Consider the following 24,693-nt stretch of genomic DNA (forward strand, 5'->3'; position numbering starts at 1 on the left):
GTTTCTTTATTATTACATCTTGTGTAGATGAGTAAATATTTTGTTCTGGTTCCTCATACATTGTAGCAGTAATAAAAAATATAGTCTGCCCTATATTGTGCGAAAATAGGCAAACATTCTTTAAAGATTGTAAATCTACAAGCTCACGATGTGTTGCCATGGGGAAAGATCAAAGTCATAACTCTCTTTCAACTGGTCTGGTTATGGTGTGTTGACACGGGCAGATGAAATGATGCAAAAACGCATTACAGCATAATATGTGACAGCTTCATGGGACATAGCTGCTTCGTAGCTTCATGTCGCTGGCTTCCATTGAAAATGAACCGTGTGAACGCAACATTAACCAGTTTCAACCTGGCATCACTATTTTGGGTATGTCATCATATTATCATACAAAATATAATATTTGTTTCTCCAGAAATAGCTAACATAGCAGATCTACAAGCTTACAACAGGTAATGAAAAACGGATTCACCTCACCACTGTTTCCAACAACTGTTACCTGAGATGCATTTTGCATCCCAAAATCGCAGTTTATAGTTAAGGGACACAATAAAACAACGACCACTGCATCCACGGGATGCACTACTGTACTACTGTACTGTTTTTTTATTCTAGTTTATTTTGCTAGCTTTAGCTAATCATTTCTTCTTCTGTGTTCTACATGAATATAAGCACATTATGGTCCAAAGGAAGGGATGTCCGAACACTGTTTCTCTGCTCCCAGGAAAATTCTTTATTGAACAACGTTTCGACCCTTGTCTTCGTCAGGTATCATACCCGACGAAGACCCACAAGGGTCGAAACGTTGTTCAATAAAGAATAAACTCCACATGCCCCAACATTTTATTTACCTGCCAGTGTCAACCCCTTACGGGATACGGGACATCTCTACTTATTAGCGTTCATATACATGTTAGTATTATGTACATATACATTTATTATGGAAATAACATTTCAGGAATATTTTGCGGCAATTCATACCAAGAGTTGTTTAGTCTGTAACAACACGTTTACGTGACGTTTGCAGATATCAAGTGGAAAATAAATGATGGAAGACGCACACACAGTAACACAGTCTCTATCACTTGAAGGTGCTATAGATAACATTCAGCCATATTACAGCTGTGCACGGCCCAAAGCTCCAGCCCTAGCCGGGTCCTGGCCCTGGGCCATGATGATGTTCAAGCTCGGACCAACCCCGACAAAGTCTGTACTTTTTCAGCCCACGACCTGGGAAAGTACAGGTCTCTCTCTGACATCCACTTTCTCTGTTGCGCACAGCCTATACAAGCAAACTACAAGTTCCACCCAAAATAAATTCTCATAGGTAAGTATTTAGTAGCCCCGTGTCTCATATAGGCCTCACCTACCACCTCACACCTCATGTATTCTTCTTCCTCACTTCCATATCTTAGCGGTTCTCTGCCATAGGAACCCCCTGTAGGAGGAGGAGCCCTTGGAGCAGCAAGGCGGCATGAGTCCAGAGGAGAGTGTGGATGTGAAGTGACAGCAGCTGCATGTATTTATAGGCTATCTGACTGGAGAAACGTGCTGCTCACTGTCCGGGCTATTTATAGAGCCTTTTTAACTGATGCGCTCCGAGAGTGTAGCAGAGAAGAGACGAGATGGCCCCCTGGGGGAAATGACTTACGAGGCTCCCTCATAACCCCTATCCGCCCCGGCCCTCCCGACCATTCAGAGCACGTCCTCCTACTCTCTCTGCTCCCTGTGTCTCCAGCTGCCATGCCATTCTCATCCCATCCTTTGCTCCCCATCAAATGCCATCCTCCATCCACTCTTTCTCTCTCTCTCTCTCTCATCCCCCCCACTTTCTCTCCCTGTGAACTCAAGCTCATCCTTGTTCCCTCTCCATTCCCCTCCACCCGCCTTTATTCCCACTGCCTCACATCCGTCGCCCCCAGAGCTCTCTCTTTCTCTCTATATTTTCCTTCTACCTATCCATTTCCTCCACCCTTCCCCCATGTCCCTATCTATTTACCTATATGTTCCTCTTTCTTTCAGCCCCATTTCGCATCTCTTGCTCATGTGACGGAGGCTCTTGTTGCTCTCGCCGTGTCCGCGTGAGGAGAAGCGTCTGCAACAGCCTCTTCTGAATTCCTTTGGTTTCCACAGCCTCATCCTGTGAAGTGCTCTTCCTGGTGTCAAGTGGACCAGCAAGACAAAAAAACTAAAATGGAGCCATAGGGAGGTTCTAGAGCTGGGATGAAGGCTTCTGAAACCTTCAAGTGTGTGTACTACTGTACTGTAGGTCTTTAAATAGTAGTAGCGTACTGTACGTTTTTACAGAGTGTTTTTGAAACTAGCTCCTTGCCACTCGCCCTACACACTTGGTTTGAGCATAGATATATAAATAATAGAGAATGCACTGGATGGGAGGGGAATCCCAATGCTGTCTCTATTATTTATATATCTATGCTCAAACTGAGTGGAAGTTTGAAAGTGGAAAGTGGAAGTTTCAAAAAGTGGTCAGGAGGTTTCAAAAAGGGCCTGTGTGTGCGTGCGTGCGTACGTGCGTGCGTGTGTCTGTCTGTTGGGGGGTGGGGGGGAAATGTTTGCATGTATGTCTACAGATACTCCATAAAGCGACCCGCCTCAAGACAACAAATGGTTCCTTATGCCTGGGTCCATTCAGGATTTCAGTACTGTGTGCATATGATGATATTATAGTTACGCTTCAATCCTCAAAAGAGTCAAAAGAGTGATGTGACAGTATCAAAAAGGTGATGTAAGCACAGCTACGTAATTTCTTACAGCTATGTGCATTCATGCACATAGCTGTAAGAAATACACACACACACACACCCTTCCTCCCACGTCCTTCAGCGTGACAGCAGCACATTGTGATGCAGAGTGGCAGCTGACAGCCTCAGTGACAGCCCAGCAAACTGTGTCCCAGAAATGGGAAGAATCACTGAGTTTATACCACAACAGTCAGTAGCCCTCCATCCACACCTCCATTCCCCATTTAGCGGTGTGATGCTGCTGTGTCATTCCAATGGTAGTGAGGGAAAGCCTTCTCCCGCATCTCCCAGACTGCCTGGGAGCAACAGAGTAACTCAGGCTGAACAAGGGAACTCGTTGACCAAGATGGAAGACGAAATCAGGCTGGTGAGACGAGGGAAATGGAACACCATTTAGGAAATGGCCATAATACAGACTCACACATCACGTCAAACGGGCAACGGGGAGCCGAGCGGTGCGAGAGTAACATAATAAAGCGTGGCACTGGCTAGGTGCATTTAGGCCCAGATCCATCGTGACGCCTATAAAACCTTCCTGATGCCATGTCAGCTCTGTTGGGTGAAAGGCAATTACGGGAGTGTCGTCACTACATACACATCGCAGAGACTATAATTTAAAATGCCCTGTGGCAACTGTGCTCCATGTTGCTGGATCTGCCTGTGTCTCGCTTCCTTCTCAACGGAAACAGAGCCTGCAGTGCTGATGAGCTCACCCAATCACAACTGTCACCTTGTCACTCGACTACACCACTGCAACAGGCTGAGAAAGGTAGAGAGAGAGAGAGAGAGACAGAGAGACAGAGAGAGAGAGGTGGGGGAGGGTGAAACCACCTGAGAGACAGAAAGCAAAGAGAGCACATTGAGGACACTGCTAGGGAACAGAGAGAGTGAGGGAGAGGGGAGGGCAGAAGGAGAGGATCAGATGAAGGAGCCAGACAGAAGAGAGCAAGGCAGCAGGGAAAAGAGTGAGAGAGAGAGAGAGAGAGAGAGAGAGAGACTCAGGAACCATGCAGCTGTGAGAGTGTGCTAAACAATAACTTCTGTGTCAATGGCTCAACACGTCGGCCGAGGACATCCAGAGCGTCGCTCTGATGTGTAAAACACTCTGCTCACAAACATATCGGAAGTTCCATCCGATTTGGCGTATTTAATGTGTTTCAGCTCTGTGCCCTTTGTGTCACTCACAACACACCCAGTAGCATGAAAGGTTAACGACATGGACCATTGAACCCAAGAAGTTGAACACAACACAAAGGGACCAGAGGCCGTTTAACAAACAGCATCAGGGAAGAACACAGCCAGCTAGCCAGCCAGCCCGGCCTGCAATTAAATCCGTCTGAATGAAAGCAATGAGTATCACAATGAACACAAAATGTGTCAACGATTAACCGATTCCGTTGCTGCGCATGCAGATGTCAGATGAAAGGGGTGATGATGAGTATAGTAGTCTGTGGAGACGACCGTCAGAGCTGCTCTCTAGAGAAGCTGATTCACGGGGCTTTGCTCTGTGTATCGACAGAAAGGAGAGCTGGAGGGGATGGCATCTCTTCAATGTCAATCACCGCAATGACATGGTCGCCCTGCGGGCAGACGTGGTGCACTGGGAACACTTATACCCAGCGTACCAGGTGTGTATACAATAGCAGTACACAGCAGAATACTGTGTTCATATAACAAGAAATGACTCAAGTCATTATATATAAGCTTGCATTCCATTCTCTTGCATATTGTACCTTAGTGGGGCTATCTGTCGTCGCGTTTTCAGTCTCTAGTCATGGTGCGGTGGGGGAGAGGAGAGTCTCCCACCTTTCCACCAAATAATAGAAAATGCTCGATCGTGGGCTTGATAAGAACCCGGCACGATAAGCCTGATCAATAAGGTGCTCACTATCAATTAGAAATAACGAGCTCCATCCCTGCTGATCACCCTTGGTAACTAGGCATGATATTGGCCCATTGGGACCTTAAGGAGAAGGTCTAAGAAGAAGCTATAACTGTTGCTACAATATATTCAAATGAACCATACACAAAGATGTACTATGCAAAATAATTATACATGATGCTACATTTGATCTCAATGAGTTATTGAGGGGCCATCTGTGTAACGTGGGATTAATTATACTACTGTATACTAGTCCATACCCAATTTTCACCCACAGTCCATCTGGGCTATGGGACGGCAACCACATCAACAGATCCCATTGCCTGTGAGGACCATTCACAAAAACATTAATCAACAGCTTAAATTTGGGATAAGCTAAACAATTGGCTTTATCACTGTCTTCATGTGCATGTGTGTGTGTGTGTGTGTGTGTGTGTGTGTGTGTGTGTGTGTGTGTGTGTGTGTGTGCTGCGACGCGTTGTGCGCTTGTAGATCGGCTATTTTCAGCAAGTGTAAAAACAGTCGGCATCGTGCTACGACGGCATCAAGACCCGCCAAAACACATGTTAGCCGACTAAATCAACTATAGATTTAGTCGACTAAAATCCTATAATTAGTCGACTAAAACTAGACACTAAAAAAAACATTCCAGGTGACTAAAACGTGACTAAAACTAAATGAAAAACTATTCAAGAGACTTGACTAAAATTAAAATCTAAATTTGCTGCCAAAAACAACACTGGTGCTGAGAGAGGGAGGGGGGGGGGAGTGCAGGCCTAGACACAAGAAGGTGGTTGCCGTGGAAACGTTCAGACTGAGAGCTTGGTGGTCGGACGAGTGAGGCGGAGAAGGAGAGATAAAAAAAAGGAGGGAAAAAAGAGAGGAACTGCCGAGTGTATGCTTATACAAATACACGCGAGGGACATATCCTTCGATTAGGGAAAAAGAACAGAGAAGGAGAGGAAGAGAGGCAGACATTTCTAGAGGGTATAGCGCATGGAATCTGTATGCTGGTCAATGCCTCTGTATGCTGGTCAATACCCATGATGCATTGCACAAACAGGCAGAGACGCCGATCATTCTTGGAGATGTTTAACCCATTTAGACCTGCGGCCGATTCTACAAATGTCTTCTAAATCCTGACAGTTTTCTGAATAACCTTATGTTTCTATGTCAGTCGTCCTCAAACTATTTCATGTCAAGGACCCCAAATATTATATGAAATTGGCCACCGACCCACATCTGAAAATATGTTGTTCCCCCAGACGCAAAGATTTGACTTAAAAACGTTCGCTCTGAAAGAATTTATATTCAAAGATTTGCGCCACATTTTCAAGATTTTGCAAAAATAGCAGATCTACAAGCTTGTAGATCTGCTATTTTGCAATAGGTTCCCGTGCTGAATGGGTCAAGTCATGGGTTCGAACTAAGTGATCACCGTTAGGATCGGAGGGGGGGGGGGGGGGGCCTTGGTTAGTGACTCAGATGCACTTTGTTCAGTCGTGCAATGCATGCTGGATATTGTCACGCTAACCGGACTATTCTGATGCTTGACCTTTCGAGATAAAGGCCAAACACAGAAAGACACACAGAGAGAGAGAATGAAGACGAACAGGCTCAGACTGCGACGATGTTGGATGGAAAGATATGGGCAGCCAGTCAGACCGAGTTGGAGAGATGGAAATGGAGAGAGAGAGAAGTGGAGCAGGGCCGACTCACAGGGTACGGTGCGGAGGTAGAGATTGTCTCTGATGATCTGCTGATGGTCGTGGTCCACAGAGCCCTTGGAGAAGCGCAGGTTGAGGTAGTGTCGCAGGTCCTTGTCCACCACACCGCCTAGACACACACACACACACACACACACACACACACACACACACACACACAATATAGACGTTAAGAAAGGGCTTCATTACGGTAAGTATCCTCCTTTTAACACACTGACAGTCTCACTTGAATCAGTTTCATTACACATCGACCCTCGTCCCCGCACGGTCGAGAGCCAAACAACAAAGGTCAAAACACACACACAAACACACGCACACACATACCAGGGTAATAGTGTACACCAGAGGTCCCCCCCGGGGCCTGACATGCCGTGTCAGCAAGTTGTGTGTGTGTGTGTGTGTGTGTGTGTGTGTGTGTGTGTGTGTGTGTGTGTGTGTGTGTGTGTGTGTGTGTGTGTGTGTGTGTGTCAAAGGCCTACAGAGAGAGGACAGAGCCGTGGCCCACCTCATATCCATCTCTGCTGATCGCCTGCTACACGAGCTGCCCACCCGCCTCCCTATCAGCTCAGATAGTCCCTGAACCGCAACACAATCCAAAAAGCATTAAAATGCAATGACGAGTCACAGGAGTCACCATATCTGCGCCGCACGTGCACGCACGCGCGCACACACACACACACACACACACACACACACACACACACACACACACACACACACACACACACACACACACACACACACACACACACACACACACACACACACACACAGTACTATAATGTCCATGAATAGTTTCTCCTCCCCTCGTCTCCCCATCAGGGAAGCCCAGGAGGTTCGCGGGGGAGGAGAACTTGTTCTCCACGCAACATTCTGTATGCAAGAATATACTGTATCACATTCAGCAGTGTGTGTGTGTGTGTGTGTGTGTGTATATGTGTGTGTGTGTGTGTGTGTGTGTGTGTGTGTGGGGGGGGGGGGGGGGGTCGGGCACTAACATCATAACATGCCATGCATGTACAAATGTGGCAACCGTGTATTTTCAGCTCTCTAGCTCATGGCAAATTGACGATGTTTGGCCCATACTTTGATCAAATAAAAATAAACTCTGGCTGCCCTTGAAGGAGGTATGAGCCGTGTGGCCTTTCCTTCGAGATAAAATCCTTCCTGCGGGTGCTTACTATGCACAGAGAGATGTGCTGTACTGTGCGGCGGACACACAGACAAATGCCAGCAAAAAAAAAAGAAGGAAAGAAATGAATGCCACAGACACCGGCTTCCTCCCTGCTGTGAGCCTGTAATGCTTGCTTTGTCCTTAGGATTAATAACATCTTATGTAGAACTGACTGACACCATTTTAGCTAGCAGGCTGTAAAGCACTGTGCCGAATTCCATCACAGACAGCCATAGCACAGGACGGGTGAGAAAAGGAGACAGAGAGGAGAGGCAGAAAACAAAAGGAAAAAAAATCCCTGGTTAACAATATATTAGCGCTGTCGCAGTGTTCAAATCAACACAGGTGCAAAAACCATGTACATCACACTGTCATCGCCTAGTCACACGTTATTTAGCTCTGCCATGCACAGACAGACACTGAACATGCACCGATACAAAATTACACTGTCAACAACACACACGCACACGCGCGCACACACACGGAGAGAGAGACAGAGAGACATAAAGCAGTGCAGTCCGAGCACCTCAGCAGCAGCTGGCCCAGATGCCTGTAAATGAGGTCCGTCCAGGTCTGCTCGGGTCCGTTCAGATAGCCATCCACAGGCAGCCTGTCCTCCCAGGCGTCCTCTAGCCTCGCACCCGACCGCCGTGCATCCTCCTCTGGCTCGTCCAGCCTCTACGCCCCCCCCTCTCAAACCTCTGCTTCAGCACACAGACCACCGACACCAGCCGTTTTAATTCCAGAGAATAAGATGGAGATGGGGGAAGGGTGAGACTCGAAGAGAGAGAGAGAGAAAGAGAGAGAGAGACGCGGAGAGATACTGAGGGATGACGACTGTCGGCAGACAACAGAGGGGGGAAAAGAGATGTGCTAGTGGGGAGCCGGGCTCCAGCCAGACTGCCAGCTGATTGGCTAGGGCGCTTCCACAGTCCTGCAGTGCCCTCTATCTGCTGATGCTATCACTACTGCTGTGCGTGCGTGCGTGCGTGCGTGCGTGCGTGCGTGCTATGATTTATAAGGTGATGTCCCCAGAGGAATTAGATTTTAGAGATGGATTAGATACAGGTGAAGTGTCTGTCTCTCAAAGTTGTCTCTTGCCTAAATGAGTGTAAATGAAAAGGTTTCGTACAGTGCCTGCCTGCATAATAATAATAAATATAGCTGTAAGCAGCTATAAGACGGGGTCAAGCCCAAAAAGAAAAAAAGCTATACGCAATATACACACTGAGCTATATAAACATTGAGGACTGAAATTATTTGACAAATCATAAATGGAAAAAATCACACTTGTGTGAAGTGAGGGGCGCTCTTATCATTATACATCATCATACATCACACTCATACAGTACATCACATTCCGTGCTCAGTCTGTCAACGCTGTAGTCCCATTACCAGGGTCCAGCCTCCATTCGCATGAATGGAAATGCAATTTCAAGGAGAGTGGTTATTCTTTGACGTGGCAGAAAAAAGGCGGAAAAGTGGATTGAGCAACAATTTACTCATTGGGAGATCTAAAGGTCAGAGGTCTTTTGACAAATGAGTCACTGAGCTTCAGTTCCTGAGGGATCCTCACGGCCCCAATTTCATGAAGAACGATAGCTCAGAACTGTCAAAACTGCTAAAATGGGAGAATTTCCACAGAAACGATAAGGGGTCTACGCCCAATAATCTTTGTTGTCCCCTTCACAGATCTGTTCAAGCACACACAACAAAACAACACAAAGCACAGAAAAACACAACACAGACAATGGGTGTGTGCGTGCGTGTACTTTTCCAGATGCTGTACTGACACTTACTAACAGACAGCTACTCTCTTCCCACCAGATGCTCTCCCTGGTTGACCTTGTGTAAACATCGACTGACTAGAGATAAACACTGGGAAACAGCAGTGGCATATGTCAAAGAGAATTCTCGCACACACACACACACACACACACACACACACACACACACACACACACATACATACATACACACATACACGAAGAGGAGAAAGGTAAACCCATGCAATGCACACAGTCAGTGAGACATACTGTGAGCACTGGAAAAGACAGCAATTACGTCGACATGTCAAAACACACACTCAGGATGTCACATAACAAGACAATAGAAACTTGAGAAACCTAAAACTCCTCCACAGTCCACACGAACACATACTGTACACAGAAAAGAGTATTCATTTAACTCAACTTCCATCTCAAATGATACCACCCAAGCTGCAGAGACTATGGTGGCAGGGCTTTCCGGTTGAAGGCTGAGTGTGTGTGTGTGTGTGTGTGTGTGTGTGTGTGTGTGTGTGTGTGTGTGTGTGTGTGTGTGTGTGTGTGTGTGTGTGTGTGTGTGTGTGTGTGTGTGTGTGTGTGTGTGTGTGTGTGAGAGAGAGAGCGGAGAAGGAAGTCTGGCTGGTTAGAGAGAGAGATAGAGAGGGGGGGGGGGCAGTGTGGAGGGGTGTACTGATTGGTTGTCATGGTGAAGCAGACAACTCTAGGAGAGAACATCAGATCAAAATACTGCACACAGCTGGCCCTGTACTCCTACAAGAGGTCGCACACAGCTGGGAGAATGGCAGCACAGCCGGCTTCGATTTACTGTAGCATGCGCTGTCCAATACACGCTTCTCACATGCACACAGGATTCCCTTGCTGCCTCACCCAAGTGCATTTCTTGGCAGTAACAAAACATTTCTCTCCTCCCCCCTCTTTCTAAATGCAACAATTATTTTGGGGCTGCAAGTATTATTTTCTGAACAATAATTATTGCTATAGACCTTTTTGATGAATCGAATAATCTTGAAGCATTTCTATTTCAATTTATGTTTATATATCTGATTAACCTCTTAGGGTCTATTTTATACATGTCAACAGTTCCTTTCATGTCTTAATCTGCTGCGTCCTAAATAAAATATTCGCACTTTAGCTATCAGCGTGTGCAGACACTTTATTGTTTTTTCAACATTCCCTCTCATACGTGTCAAACAAATACAATTTGCTTAGATAGCTGATCTACCAGACACGTTGTGAACTCCACAGAACGGCAATTTTTGCTACCATATTCAGAAACAAAAACAAATTGTAATCAATTATACTGATTTGTTCAATTAAATATTGCAACACGACTCAAGTGTATTTCTTGGCAGTAACAAAACGACATAGTGCTCTCCACCTCTCACCCTTTCTAAATTCAACAATCACTATTGTTTCTTTCTTACTCCCCGTTAATTACCTGTCTTTCACAGTTTCGCTTTTCGCGGCTTGGTCCGCACACGCACACGCACACGCACACGCACACACACACACGTCTCTCTCCAGTGGTTCATTTAAGACTTTGCCCTGAATTGACCTGGTCTTGTATCTCGTTTTATAGTTTCAATTAGACACAGGCAGTTTAAGTTGGCCTCGGAAGGGTGTGCGTGCGTGCGTGCGTGCGTGCGTGCGTGCGTGCGTGCGTGCGTGCGTGCGTGCGTGCGTGCGTGCGTTCCGCATGTGCTTTGATGATTTCTTCATGTGCCAAATTCTACTGCCTGTGGGAGCTGTAGAGTTTTGCAGAGCAAAAGGCAGTGCAGCAGATGAATTACCTAATGGTATTATTACAGCAGGCACCGCTGCCCATTATTAATAGTAAATGATGGATCCTCTCTCCTAAAGGTCTTCATATTGATCTCTCCTCTCCTCAGACTGGTCTTAATGACGATGTTGATTCCCGATTCCTCACATCTCTCCTCGTAGTGTGGTAATCAAGGCCAAACGCACATGTTTTACATGCTCCGTCAAGAGGAACAAGGCCAGACGCAACAAATGGGGCATCAAGATGCGGGGAGAAGCATATTCTGGAGGCATCACCAGCCCTAATATGCCTCCTTAAGGTCTTTCAGGAGCATGCAAGGTAATGGCCTGTGCTTCCTGCAATCACATCTCCTCTCTGTGTTGATGATGGGTGGCTGTGCGTGTATGCACGCTTGCGTGCGTGTGTGTGTGTGTGTGTGTTTTCAGTTGATTTTCACTTGTGACTGAAGCCAAATTTATGCTTCGTCATACGAATATAGCCGATTTTCAGCGAGCGCCGCGGTTGTGCAGCAAAGTACTGTGTGAATTAAGCTTAAGCTCTCCAAGTTCCTGCACTCTCTCTCTGTCAGGACGAATGAGTCGGATGAGTCTTAACAGTTTCCGTGCCTTGAATGGATTACTCCAGGTTAATGTCGCTGCCGTATCGGACATACCCGCCTTTTGTTTTATGTGTTTAATCCGCCGTAATGTAATGAATCAAAAGAAAATCCGTCTTCGTCGCAGAGTATGAGACTGGATGGCTTCGCTGTGATGACGAAACCGGAAATCGTCACATGCTGTGGGCTGCTAGGGCTTCTGGGAAATTGAGGCCAATGGAAATGCATTGGGTGCAACGCCTCATTGAAACCAATCTTGTGTGCGTCTTCCGCGTGCACCAAGATGGTGGATGCTACACACAGATCATAACAAACCACGGGAGCTTTTTTTGATGGATTTTCGCGGATTAAAAGCCCAAATAATTCAGCGTATGCTCTAAAGGTAATACAACAATCTCGGCAGTGAAGGGGGGTTGATTAAAATGCGGGTTAATCGTAAAAAACAGTCAAACTGTTAATGATCCAGGCAAAGAAGCAGAGCGACAAACTGGCAGCAAAACTAGAGACGGTATGAAACTTTGCGAGAGGACAAGCGTGTGTGTGTGTGTATGTGTGCGTGTGTATGTGTGCGTGTGCATGTGCATGTGCATGTGCATGTGCATGTGCATGTGCATGTGCATGTGCATGTGCATGTGCATGTGCATGTGCATGTGCATGTGCATGTGCATGTGCATGTGCATGTGCATGTGCATGTGCATGTGCATGTGTATTTGTGTACGTGCGTGCGTGCATGCGTGCGCAAAAATAGAGAGAGAGATGGAGAGAGGCACAGAGTGAGAAAAAGTGGAGGAAAATTAGACAAATTCGACTTTAGCACCTTCATTGCTGTCGGGAGGAAAGGACCTATCTCAATTTTTTTGGTTTTAGATTATTTTTTTTTATAAATCAACGCTATTGAACACCTTTAAAGTCTGTGTGTTGGTTCAAAAAATATTGAACCAATGAAAAGTAGTAAAAGGCGCTTGGGACAAAATCTGTTAACTCCATTGGACCCTCAAACTGTCTGCTAAAGCAACTAACTCCTCCAACTCTCCCCCTCTCATGAGGCAGTATTGCAGACAAGATATGTAAAATGACATACATAGTCACATTCTTTTCAAAAGGATATACTCAATAAAGCCAGCAGCTTATTTCCATTGCATAAATTTCATATGTACAAATTATGTTCTGTTGCATGATGTTATGCGTATGTGTGAAATTGCACTGAAGTCCACGCCAAAAGTGTCCTAGTGCAAGTCAGAAAGAGGTGAGAGAAATAGGCAGAGAGTGAGAGACAGGCTGAGGGTGAGAGAGACAGAGAGTAAGAAGAAAGAGACCAAGAGAGAGAGAGTATAAGACAAAGGAGCAGCAGGGCCCGACTACAGGACCCCAAATCACACCTTGGAAAGCATGAGTGTCTATTTCAAACAAAGTGTTTTTTGACTGGGGGGTCATATTTTGACAGCAGGAATTGCCTGTCATAATTTGACCCCCCCAGTATTAGGATGTATTAGGATGTTGATATTCATTCATCAGCCATATTAGGATGTTGATATTCATTCATCAGCCAACACTCCCCACTCACAGGTAGCCACCAGTAGCCCTAATACATCCTAATACTGGGGGGTCCAAACTTTTTTGCCTGTGACACAAAAAATAAATTAGACATTCCCCCAGGACGCGAATTTGTGAAAATAGCCGATCGACAAGCTCACAACACGTCACTTCGCGCCACATTGTGAGCTTGTAGATCGGCTATTTTCACTACTTCTTGTTGTTTTCTTTTTTTTTTTTTTTTTTTTTTTTTAAGATATTTTTTTTGCGGCTTACGCCTTTTATTGATTTTTTAAGGGACAGACAGTAGGCTGACAGGAAACGGGAGAGAGATGGGGGGATGACATGCAGTAAAGGCCGTGTCGGGTTCGGGAGTCGAACCCGCGGCACACTGCGACTGGATTACCAGTCCGGTGCCCAGACCGTTACGCCACGGCCTGGGCCACTTCTTGTTGTTTTCTAATTTATGGAATTTCTTATATTTTTCATTTATATATTTAAGAAATAACTTTGAAAAATCATATAATTTGGTATTATTCATGGTTTGGTTTTTTTTTTAGCTTTTTTGGGAATGTTTTTTGAAAATGTTTTGAAATGATAATAATTTAAAAACAAATGTAGGAAACCAAAAAAGAAACACAGTGGCATGGACTCCGTGGAGGGTTAACACCAGCAGGGTTCATTTCTGCTTAATACTGGAAATTAATAAACGGTCAAGTTTACGGCCGAGAGGGGACCACCCCCTGATCACCGTAATGACTGTTCCAAAGCTCCGTTTGTCTGCTGTGGTCTGATAGCCTAATATAGTCTGTCTGCAGTGATTAAGGGGGCTGTTCACTCTGCGTTAGACCGAACAAAGTGAACGGAACTGGTCTGGGCTGGACTGTTCTGAACTGATTGCCCCATCCCATTGCCCCTCACACTGTGCTAGGATTAATTACATGGCAGGGAATATTCTGCACTCAGTGGGATAAAGTCAACAGGAACGTGCCATCGATTGTATCTTAATTATATTCAAGCAGAGCAAGTCGTCAGTTTTGTCTGCATGGACTGCAGCCAGTTTCACTTGGAAAGGCAGCAGGTTAGTCATCTCTTGTCCATCACAATCAGAGAGCAATCTTGGCTGGACATGATTTATATTCATCGTGGATGGTTGATTTTCATTTGAGTGCTGAAGATGATGGCCACTGCGATAAATTAGACTGAGGACAGGTTGTTGCATGAAGTGTGCTGGCTGCTCTTTCTCTTTTTTATTTGACTTTTACAGGGCTACGGCATCCATCCATACCCTTAGAGACTTTCATGTTAATGAGCTTTTGAATGCTTTATCAACAACCTGGGACACAAGAACATTGGTCAGGTGACTAATCCTCAGCAGTCTTGTGCTATTAGAAAGACACATATTTAATACAAGTACACAATATAGGCCATGGGAAATAATGACATATTAGTGCTCAAGCTGGTGCCTAGTGTCCTAATGGCTCAACAAACGTATTGTCTGAAGCCCCACAATATGTTTTCACCTACATGTATTCAAATTGGTACACACCTGTATCATGTCTCCACTTACAAAATAAGGTGCTGTCTACACAAGGACGTATACTGCGTTACCCGCACAAGTACTTAGCCGATCTGCCCTTTCTGCCACACGGAGACGGCGTTTTAGGGGACTTTTTTAAAACGGCTCCCAGAGTGACAAACTTCGGAGACGCTACTTTGTCGTCTCCGTATGTACAGCGAATTCCGCCTATTTTCTGAAACGGTGACGCCATAGTCCCCTCGCCCCCTACAAACTAACCTCACGTCACCAGGCTTTCCACCTCCAGTACAACAGATTGTTGCGTCCATGATCATCAGCCGGCTTTTCACAGCAACATGATACGTTATTTATTAATGTGTACATTATATGTGAATGAATGAATGGTGCGGTTTGACCTGTAAAGGGAAGCCTTTAATATTGTTTGTGCATTAGTTCATAGAGTGCTAATGGTTTATTTCACCATAACCACTTATATAAGTATCACAGCTATTTTATATTTGCACATAATGTCTATAAATCTCTTCTCCGAAAATAGCCGATCTGCAGCCCGTGAGCTTGTAGATGAGGTATTTTTGGAGAACAGATATAAATGATGGTGATTACCAATCTGGAAAGACAAGAAAAAAACGGATGATCTACATTATTGTTACTATAATGGTGTAGTGTAGAATAGATTAGTATATAGGCTATATATCTAAGATAGGCAGCACGCAGCCACCACTGTCTGTCCGTCCCTCTCACAGGCTCCAAAGTCAAACTCATAATTTCACAATGCATTGTGCCGCCCCTCGTTGTGAGCTTTAAGATCTGCAAAATATGAATCTCATGCTTATGTATACTTTGTAGCCTACTTCTGGCAGAAGAGGGTAGTCATGAGAATATTAGTAGACCTGTGTAAAATCATTAGAATTGTAATGATTTGTAATGAAAAGAAAGAAAAACATCAGCTACAGTTGATTATGCCCAGTAGCCTACTGAATGATTTTGCCACAATGCCACATATGCATTTTACAGGCCATGCATAATATTAATATAGCCTACACTACTACAGCTGGAGCGCCCCGCCGCTCTCGTCTGGACGACATGCATAATTAACCCATTTTGACCTGAGAGCTGATTCTAAAAAAAAGAAAATCTGAAAAAGCTATGTTGCCCAAGCCGTTCTCGTGTGGAAAGGGTCTCTTGGAGTCATGACCTAAACCCAACAGGAAGTTAGCCATTTTGAATTTATAGTGGCGTTTGTTCATTTTCACGGGTTGTACTTTAAAGGTTTTATGACATTCCTTTTCATTTCTTTTTCTTTTTCTTTTTTCTTTTAGGTTTTATGACCTCAATTACACCCAAAAAACCTGAACTTTGAACATTCAGTGGATTTTCTGTGGTCTGAAGTTTTCTTTGGGGGTTTTTGGGCCTTTTGAGCTACAATGAAAACAGGCAACACAGTGAAACAGTGACATCTGCTGGCAAATCCCATTGACATATATGGGATTTGCAGTAAGTGATGTCACTTACTAATTACTTATTAAAAGTTAATGTTTTTTGGGTGCAATTGAGATTAGAAAACCTAAAAAAAACAAGAACAATTCCAAAACCTTTTTTTTAATGTCACAATCCCTTTAACAAAAACCTCCTAGGAAGATGGTCAGAATCACTTAAACTTGAACTTGAACCACAAACTCGCTCAGCCTGTACAGGAGACCTTAACGATGGATGAAAAGCGTGCGTTATCGTAAAACGAGGCGAAGCGTCAAACTTCAACGCCAAACAGGCCAAATAGACGATCTAGCAAGGTAAAGTTTTTTAGCTGATTGCCATACAGACTTGTGAGCGATGTCCCTGGACTCAGATCCTAGTCAGCGATCGCTGTTTGCAGTTATAATTTTATATTATATTGTATTTATTTAATCTGGCCAGCCATCCACTTGTGGGTACCAGTTGTTAACCCACAGACCAATATACAATAAGAATAATACACATATTGTGGAAAAAATATTAATATTATTTTTTTCTTTTGATAAAAATTGGGGAAGTGATGGCAGAAGTTTGTTTTTCATCTATTTTCACTTCAACTGATAAACTCATCTGTCACACTTGTGAAATAACACCATGGATTCCAATTTGGCCTTTGCCCTCTTTGCTTATTGCAAATTGCTCATTATATATTTTGTCTCAGATTTGCCTTCATATCATTACCTTTACAAATCTCTGAGTACACTGCTGAAACCATGAGCATTACTTCAATCACATGCATCCTTGCATCCACTAGTCTGGACATGTCATAATAGGTGAATACAAAGGCACAAACACTCTGATGTAATGGTGATGTAAAACAAACGGTGCCAACACAAACATTAAACGCCATTAACAATAAAGAGACAATATGACGTAAATGGCACATTATGACATACATTTTCCCTTCATTGTCAATGGCGTTTACAAAACAAACATTGAACTAAAGACAAACATTAAACCTGTATATAGGAAAATAGCAGATATACAAGCTCACAAATGTGTCGCAATGTAGATATGCTAGTTCCGCTATTTGAGTATTGATAAGTATATATGGTTGAGTAACTGTGTGCTTACTGTAGTAGCTAGCTCAATATCTGAAGTTAATTTCTCCCCAAATAAGATCAGACTTTTCTGGAAGCCAATACCACCAGAGAAGAAGGTGCAATCCACAGCCTTCCTTCTAGATTGCCGAGGTGCTTGAGGGCAACAACTGCAATGATCAGATTTCAGAACAAAGAGTTCTAAAGGACACTTTGTAACATCCTAATTGCTCCAGGAGAATATTTAGCACCAGGGATAGAAATAGCTGCAAATAAGATAACTGTCATCACTCAATGGATCCACTCGAGTGAATTTCAAACTGTTTGTGCCCATCTGCCCTATACAGAACTACTTGAGAGATTGAAGTCACTCAAGGCCATCTAGTCAGGCACTTTGCTGTGACTAGACTCCTGGTGTCCTCTATTGGTCGGAAGCATAAACTACACCAGAGTCATTGATCAGGAATGCATTGCAAATCAAGCACTTTAATAAAGCCCATGAGATTTCCTCCATTTGACCAGCTTGCCTTGTGGTGTAGCTATGAAAGAGACTCCCTCTGCATCGCTAATTCCCCCAAACTATTCATAACAGTCCGACAAATCCTTAATTGAAGGTGATACTGAACCCAACAGCTGTATCCAAATACCAAGTGGGTGCCGACAAAATATATTCGTATCAGGATTGATGCTGCTGAGCCTTTCATTGCCGGCAGCCATTCACCAAGTCCCGGCTTTTACTACCGTGGTTACACTGTAAAATCCTGAATGATCATTTCACTCGGAGTGTACAAACGCATCCGTATGTATTTTGTACACTGCCATGGGTTACAAACTTACAAATGGATAAATTAAAACCATTTTCACTTTGTGTAGTTTTTATAATCCTTCAGTCTTCTCTTTTAGATCTCATGCCCATGGAGAAACCGTCAGCGTCAGATTAGCACTCCTGGCTAATCTAACGGTGAGTCAGTGAAAGGAAACCATCGGCTGCCTATTGAGTTGCGCGTCATGTGTGTGTGAATAAGCACCTATGACACAGGGATGACGGGCTGGTGGGTGGGCGGGAGGTTGAGGCTCCTTTGTTTCCGTACAGACCTGCTTCCAGGGACACCTAAGCACGTTATCTATTCTATGTCTTATAGATTGGAGGAAATGTCTGTGAATGCACACACACACCGAGTAAAATCCTCGGTGTGTGCAAGTGTGTGTGTGCAAATCCATCCTCCTGACGCACGGCGCGCACACACACACACACACACACACACACACACACACACACACACACACACACACACACACACACACACACACACACACACACACACTGACATTCAGTTAGACTTTCTACAGATACCATGATAAGCCACGTGTCCTGGCTCCTTCCATCCAGGGAAGGTGAAAGATGGCTAATGATAACTCTCCTCTGTGACAGTCACACTGTCTGCCCTCCCAACTGCAGTCTACTGCAGGTGAACCAGACCCAGGTGAGGAGGACACAGGGACAGGAGGACTGGCATGGTCTGGAATTCACATCACAAGGCTCACAACCCCCACACACAGAACCAAGTTCACCTTTGTTAATTGCATGTTAATTGATTTTGAGACGGCCTTCTTGCAAGAGCAATAACAAGCACCTACTTCGATGCATCTAGGGCATATTGTGTAGACTAACACAAACGTGCCCATAGACACACGACACATGCATACATACATCCATACATGTGACACACAACATGAAAAGAGAATATGGCGTTTTATTTTTTATCTCAGGCGGATGTATTGCATTTAATAGCAGCACCTTTGTCATGCGTCATTGCCTGTTTCCCCAACATGACCTCAAGAAAATACTGCATTACATAGTCACATTGCCATGGTGATCTATCACTAAAAGGTTGGTGTTTTGTCATCCTGAGGAAAAACAGCCTTGGGATCCTTCCTGACGTCTGAAAATGACAACACCTTTGAGGATACTAAATGCTGCCCTGTTTAAATCTACAGTTCAATCACTTCCCCTCATTACAGCTCACCCGGGCTGGTAGGCTTATTATTGCGACTGTAGGTCACATTTACTATGAAAACCTGCATCTCCCGTCCGTTAGTAAGTTAGTCACTCACATCTCCATATATGGTCACACCTCATGACATCACATCTCCATATATGGCCACGCCTCGTGACCGCAGCAAGAGTAGCAGATCTACACACTCAAAGCACTGTTGTGGATCTGCTACTTTTGAAGCTTTTGTGTGACACTGTAGTATGATCAAGCACAAAAAGTTAGAAAATGGAGATAGGTTTCTGCCCGACAGTAACAATATCTAATGTATGATCTTATTTTGAGATGACTACTTCCAGCTTCAATAGCAATTTATTATCCATATGATTTTATTCAACTGCCTGTCTGTCACCACCACATCATTTCCACCCAGTGGCAGTAATAGTATTCATCACAGCAACTACTTTTATCGGGTCCTCCAGCAAGGTATTCTGAATTTATGCAAGAATGTATATATATATAAAAAAAATAAGATTGTTATTTTTTTTGCTTTTTGCCTTTATTGATAGTTATTAGTGAAGACAGACAGGAAAGTGGGAGGGAGAGAAATACAGCAAAGGTCGTCATGAACAGGACTCGAACACGTGACACGCTGTCAGGCCAGAGCCTATATGTGTCATGCGCCTGGACCACTTGGCCAGCGGACGCACAAGAATGTATATATATTTTTTTTTTTTTACATTTCTTCACATGACATTACACATGTACGCAAGAAAACACACAAAACACATAAACATGTACACCCCCCCCCCCCCCCCCTAGGCTAAAACGAAAAGCAAACACAAAAGAAACAAAGTGGTGGGACAAAGCAGCGGACAATCATAGATCAAAAAGAGAGACAAGACAGGGACATAGTCGGACACAGTCCGGATTACAGTTCACTGAAATGAAAAGTCCTCAACAAACTCCACAAAGGCACTCCAAGCCAGGACAAAGTTTTTTTGGGCTCTGTCCACTCTATTCCTGAGTTTTTCCAGAGGCAGGAATGATAGAACTTATTTTAGCCATTGTTGAAAGGAAGGTGCCTTATCCGACTTCCAATTAAGGAGGATTAGTCTACGGGCTAATAGGGATGCAAATGCCAAAGCATTTGCTTGCAGAGTTGTGAGTGTACAGTTGGGGGGAATTATGCCAAAAATACTATAAATTATTCTATCGGCCATAAGTATTTAAACCCAGTAAAACTTGTCTAAGTAGGCTAATTGCATATTAGAAACGCAGCATTGCAGGCTAGATGATGCCATACATGCTACAATGACTTCACCAGCACAGCTTTTATGTTTTTATAGTTTACACAAATACCATCATATACCGTATAGCGAAATGTTAGGAAGGTATGAAAGTCACCATTATTATAAAAGTTAAATTGTGCAATATGTTTGATAGTTAAAGGTCAGAAAGTAATAATGTGCAATATTGAAGGATACTTTCAACTACAGACCAGTGTAACCGTCAATTTTTTTAATCTGCTCACACCCTCCCATACAGGTTCCCTCTACCGTGTTGCTGGCTTTTCCAGCATGAGCTGGCATTCAAAGAAATGCACATAAAGTGCACAAAGACCCGCACACCTGCACTTGCAATATGAACACATTAATTAGGCAACGTTTCGGTCAAAGACCTTCTGGTCTCACCACGAGATGGCAAAAAGACTTCTAACTACACACATTACCACAATCTGTATACGTGCAAAATGTAACAATGTATTAATCACTAGACATATTTAAACTGCCTAATACCTACTGTACTTCTTCACTTGACATAACGAGACTACGCCAGCTGGTAGTAGCTAATTTGGGGTGTTGGTGCATATCTGCTGTCGGGCAGAAACCAGCAAACTTCAAAGATATATCACTCATTCTTGAGATGAGGGACAAAAGTGGAAAAAACATGTCCCACACATAAGAGCCTTATTTATGTTAAAAATAAATTAATTCATAAAAATAAAAGCACTTGCAAAGTTAAATGTAATACAGTTGTGTATTATTATGCCATTCATTTCATTATAATTGTTTTCATATGCCATCTGAATTAGTTAAAAGCAGGCACTGTACCCAAAAACGCCTGTATTTAGCCTGTCCCCAGCAAGTGGTCACAATTTCAAACTGCTAAAAAAGTGTCTAATACTGTCACAATCACATAAATATACATACTAAATTAAAGTAGATTGTCAACAACATAGCAAACAATATACACAGTTAATTTTAATTTATATTTTCCATTAGATATCTCATATCAAATGTGTGTCCCACGTCTCCCGTCAACTCCGTCAGGTTTTTTAAAAGTCTTAAATTAATCAGAAAATATTGTCGACAGATTTAGCCTGAAGACTCCTTTTCCAAGTCCCGTTTATATTTGTTGCAACAGTGGAGCACCTGGTCTGACAAGCATTCAATTGTTTGATATTTTAAACAAACAATGTTGATATCAATGAGGTCACAGCTTTTACATGTCAACTCCGTCAGGACATTATTATGATCTTTGTTAAGAATTCCAAAATAATGTTTATTATTTTAGTTTAGGGTTAGGTTTAGCTAACAAATGAAGCAAAAACAAAATGGCTACAGTGTACTACAGAGGGTTAAGATGAAAACAAATGACATTTTGTCAACTCCGTCAGACGTCAACTCCGTCAGGTTTTGTGTCTGACGGAGTTGACATGTATCTGACGGAGTTGACAAAAGTGTTCCTAAAACAATAAAATTATAGTTTTTGAATAATGGGACGTATTCTAATTTGGCACAGTTAGAGCATGCCTTAAGGAACATTTTTGGCTATAGGGCCATCACAGATTTGTCTCGTGGTGACCATGGCAGCCATTGTTTTTCAAAATGGCCGCCACCTGCTGTTATTTTACAATAACTCAAGTTTTAGACCACCTAGGATCTTGATTCTGGCGACTAATAATACATTTTAAAAGATGAGGAATACAGTGGTACTATTTAGATTTGTCCTGTGACCATGGCAGCCATTGTTTTTCAAAATGACCACCAACCTGCTGTTATTTTACCAATAACTCAAGTTTTAGACAACCAAGGATCTTGATTCTGGTGACTAATCACATTTTCAAGGATGAACTTTCTCTGGGAGGGATCAGGGCTTATTTCAGGTGCAGGTTGAGTTGCTACTGACAGGACATTAAAAGGAGGTGGGCTTTCTGGCCTTTGACTTGTCCCTTTCACGTACAGACGCACAGTTTGACTTCACTGGCTACTGCAGTGTGGCGTTGTATCTTGGTGGCCTCCTGCCAGTGTTTCTCCATCCTTCTCATGAGCTCTGTGTTCTGGGGCTCTGTTACTGTATAGTCAACTTACATTGTCTTGGCTGGAGATTGCTTTCCTGCAGGGTCCAGCCCAGTCTTGTGCAGATGGCTGCTGGCCCACCTGGAGGCCCCAACCTCACTTGTTCGGTTGGTGTGATTAGGTGGGGTGGTCTTCCCCAATCAGGATGAACGGTTTGATCCTTTCAAACGGCAGTCTGGCCAAGTGTCTGTATTTAGTTGTGAGGCTAGATACAGGATACGATTGCTCACCCAGCCCCAGGTGACTTGAGGTGAAGGCTCCTTTGATTTGGTAACATTGCTTTGGTTGACATGCTGGGGACACAGAACGACACTGATGCCTTCAGTGTCTGCACATCCTGCCTGATAGTCCTGAAGGCAGATCTTCTGTTTTCAGTCTTTCGCTCACTGTTCACTTCTCACTGTTCACCTCAAGCAGGTCTTCAAGGTGTTTGCCTTTGCACAGGCTATATGGCTAGGACTCGTGCTTCAACCACTCAGAGAACTCCAACATGGTGTTGGTTGCTCCTGGGCTGCAGAGCATTGTGCGGCAGAATTCAGCTCTCATCTCTGGTGGCAGCTTGTTGAGGAGTCGTGCAACATGTTCTGTGTCTCCCTCTGGGCCTAGGGTAGACACTTGCTATTTTCCGTAACACTAATTGGTGGGGCTGTCCAAACTTGTTGTTTAGGTGTCAATCGGGTCTCTGTTGGTGAAGTCGGGTCTAGGTGGTCTAGAAGATGAGTTAAGTCAGGGGATATTAATACAATCTGGTAATAAATTCCTTATCATGAATTTTCTTCACCAATGTGTTTGGAAGGGTGTCTACTAACATATCCCACATTGCTTTATATGCAACCAGCCTAGGGGAACTTTTGACAGCTGCTGAAAGTTGGGGTACCATCAACAACCTATATAAGGCAAAATGTTCATTATGCTTTAAGTAGCATGTGACATGTCAAACTAGGGAGTTTTCATGATTCTGAATGCATTCCAAGCATTATCTATGCACGAAGAACACTCCTTGGGCTGAAAACGGCCATAGCCGTCATCACAAAATGAGGTCAGCACATTTGGGCAAGTGGATATATGGCCGAATTTAGCCCAAGGGGTTTGACCCCTATAGTTTGGCCATAGACTCCCTAGTTTGGCCATAGCCACTTGGTATGGTACCCAACTTTCAGCAGATGTCAAAAATGCCCATAGGGTGGTGGGATATGTTAGTAGACACCTTTACAAACACATTGGTGAAAGAATTCTTGGTAAGAAATGTATTCACAGATTTGACATTATTCTGATAATATTCCCTGACTAAATTGGTAAAATAATAGCAGGTCCACCATTTTTGAAAATAGCTGCCATTGTCACAGGATAAATCTAAATAGTACAACTGTATTCCTCCTCCTTGAAAATGTAGTATTAGTCACCAGAATCAAGATCCTAGGTGGTGTAGAACTTGAGTTATTGGGAAATAACAGAAAGTTGGCGGCCATTTTGAAAAATGTCTACCATGGTCACAGGACAAATCTAAATAGTACCAATGTATCCCACATCCTTGAAAATGTATGATTAGTCACCAGAATCAAGATCCTAGGTGGTGTAGAACTTGAGCTTTTGTAAAATAACAGCAGGTGGCGGCCATTTTGAAAATGGCTGCCATGGTCACAGGGCCAATATAAATAGTACCACTGTATTCCCCATCCTTGAAAATGTGGGATTAGTCACCAGAATCAAGATCCTAGGTGGTCTAGAACCTAAATCAGTTAAACTTGTCAACTCCGTCAGATGTTCGTCAACTCCGTCAGACGTTCGTCCTGTGATGTTTTTGTTAATTTCCAAAGAAATAGAAAATTCGATATTAAATATTTTGTGCTTATGTATTGAAACACCAACTGAAATGATACGTAATGATGATTTTTTTCTTTTTTTACATGGTTTTCATGTTATAATATTGAAAATAAAGGTTGAAATGACGGATTTGAGAAATTGGATATTTCATAATAGTGTGATATTGGAACAAAACAAT

At 43.6% G+C, this 24,693-nt stretch overlaps 1 protein-coding gene across 3 annotated transcripts in view; it reads right to left on the bottom strand.

Moving 5' to 3' along the window:
- Positions 1 to 24,693, bottom strand: part of magi2b (membrane associated guanylate kinase, WW and PDZ domain containing 2b) — a 126,300-nt gene that overhangs the window by 93,615 nt on the left and 7,992 nt on the right. For all 3 annotated transcript variants that reach the window (XM_083763900.1, XM_083763901.1, XM_083763899.1), the window contains exon 2: positions 6,367 to 6,483. In XM_083763900.1, coding sequence (XP_083620026.1) covers positions 6,367 to 6,483 — 117 coding nt within the window. The remainder of the gene's footprint in view (positions 1 to 6,366; positions 6,484 to 24,693) is intronic.

The sequence above is a fragment of the Protomyctophum parallelum genome, assembly GCF_964188405.1.
Source record: "Protomyctophum parallelum genome assembly, chromosome: 4".
NCBI lineage: Eukaryota > Metazoa > Chordata > Actinopteri > Myctophiformes > Myctophidae > Protomyctophum > Protomyctophum parallelum.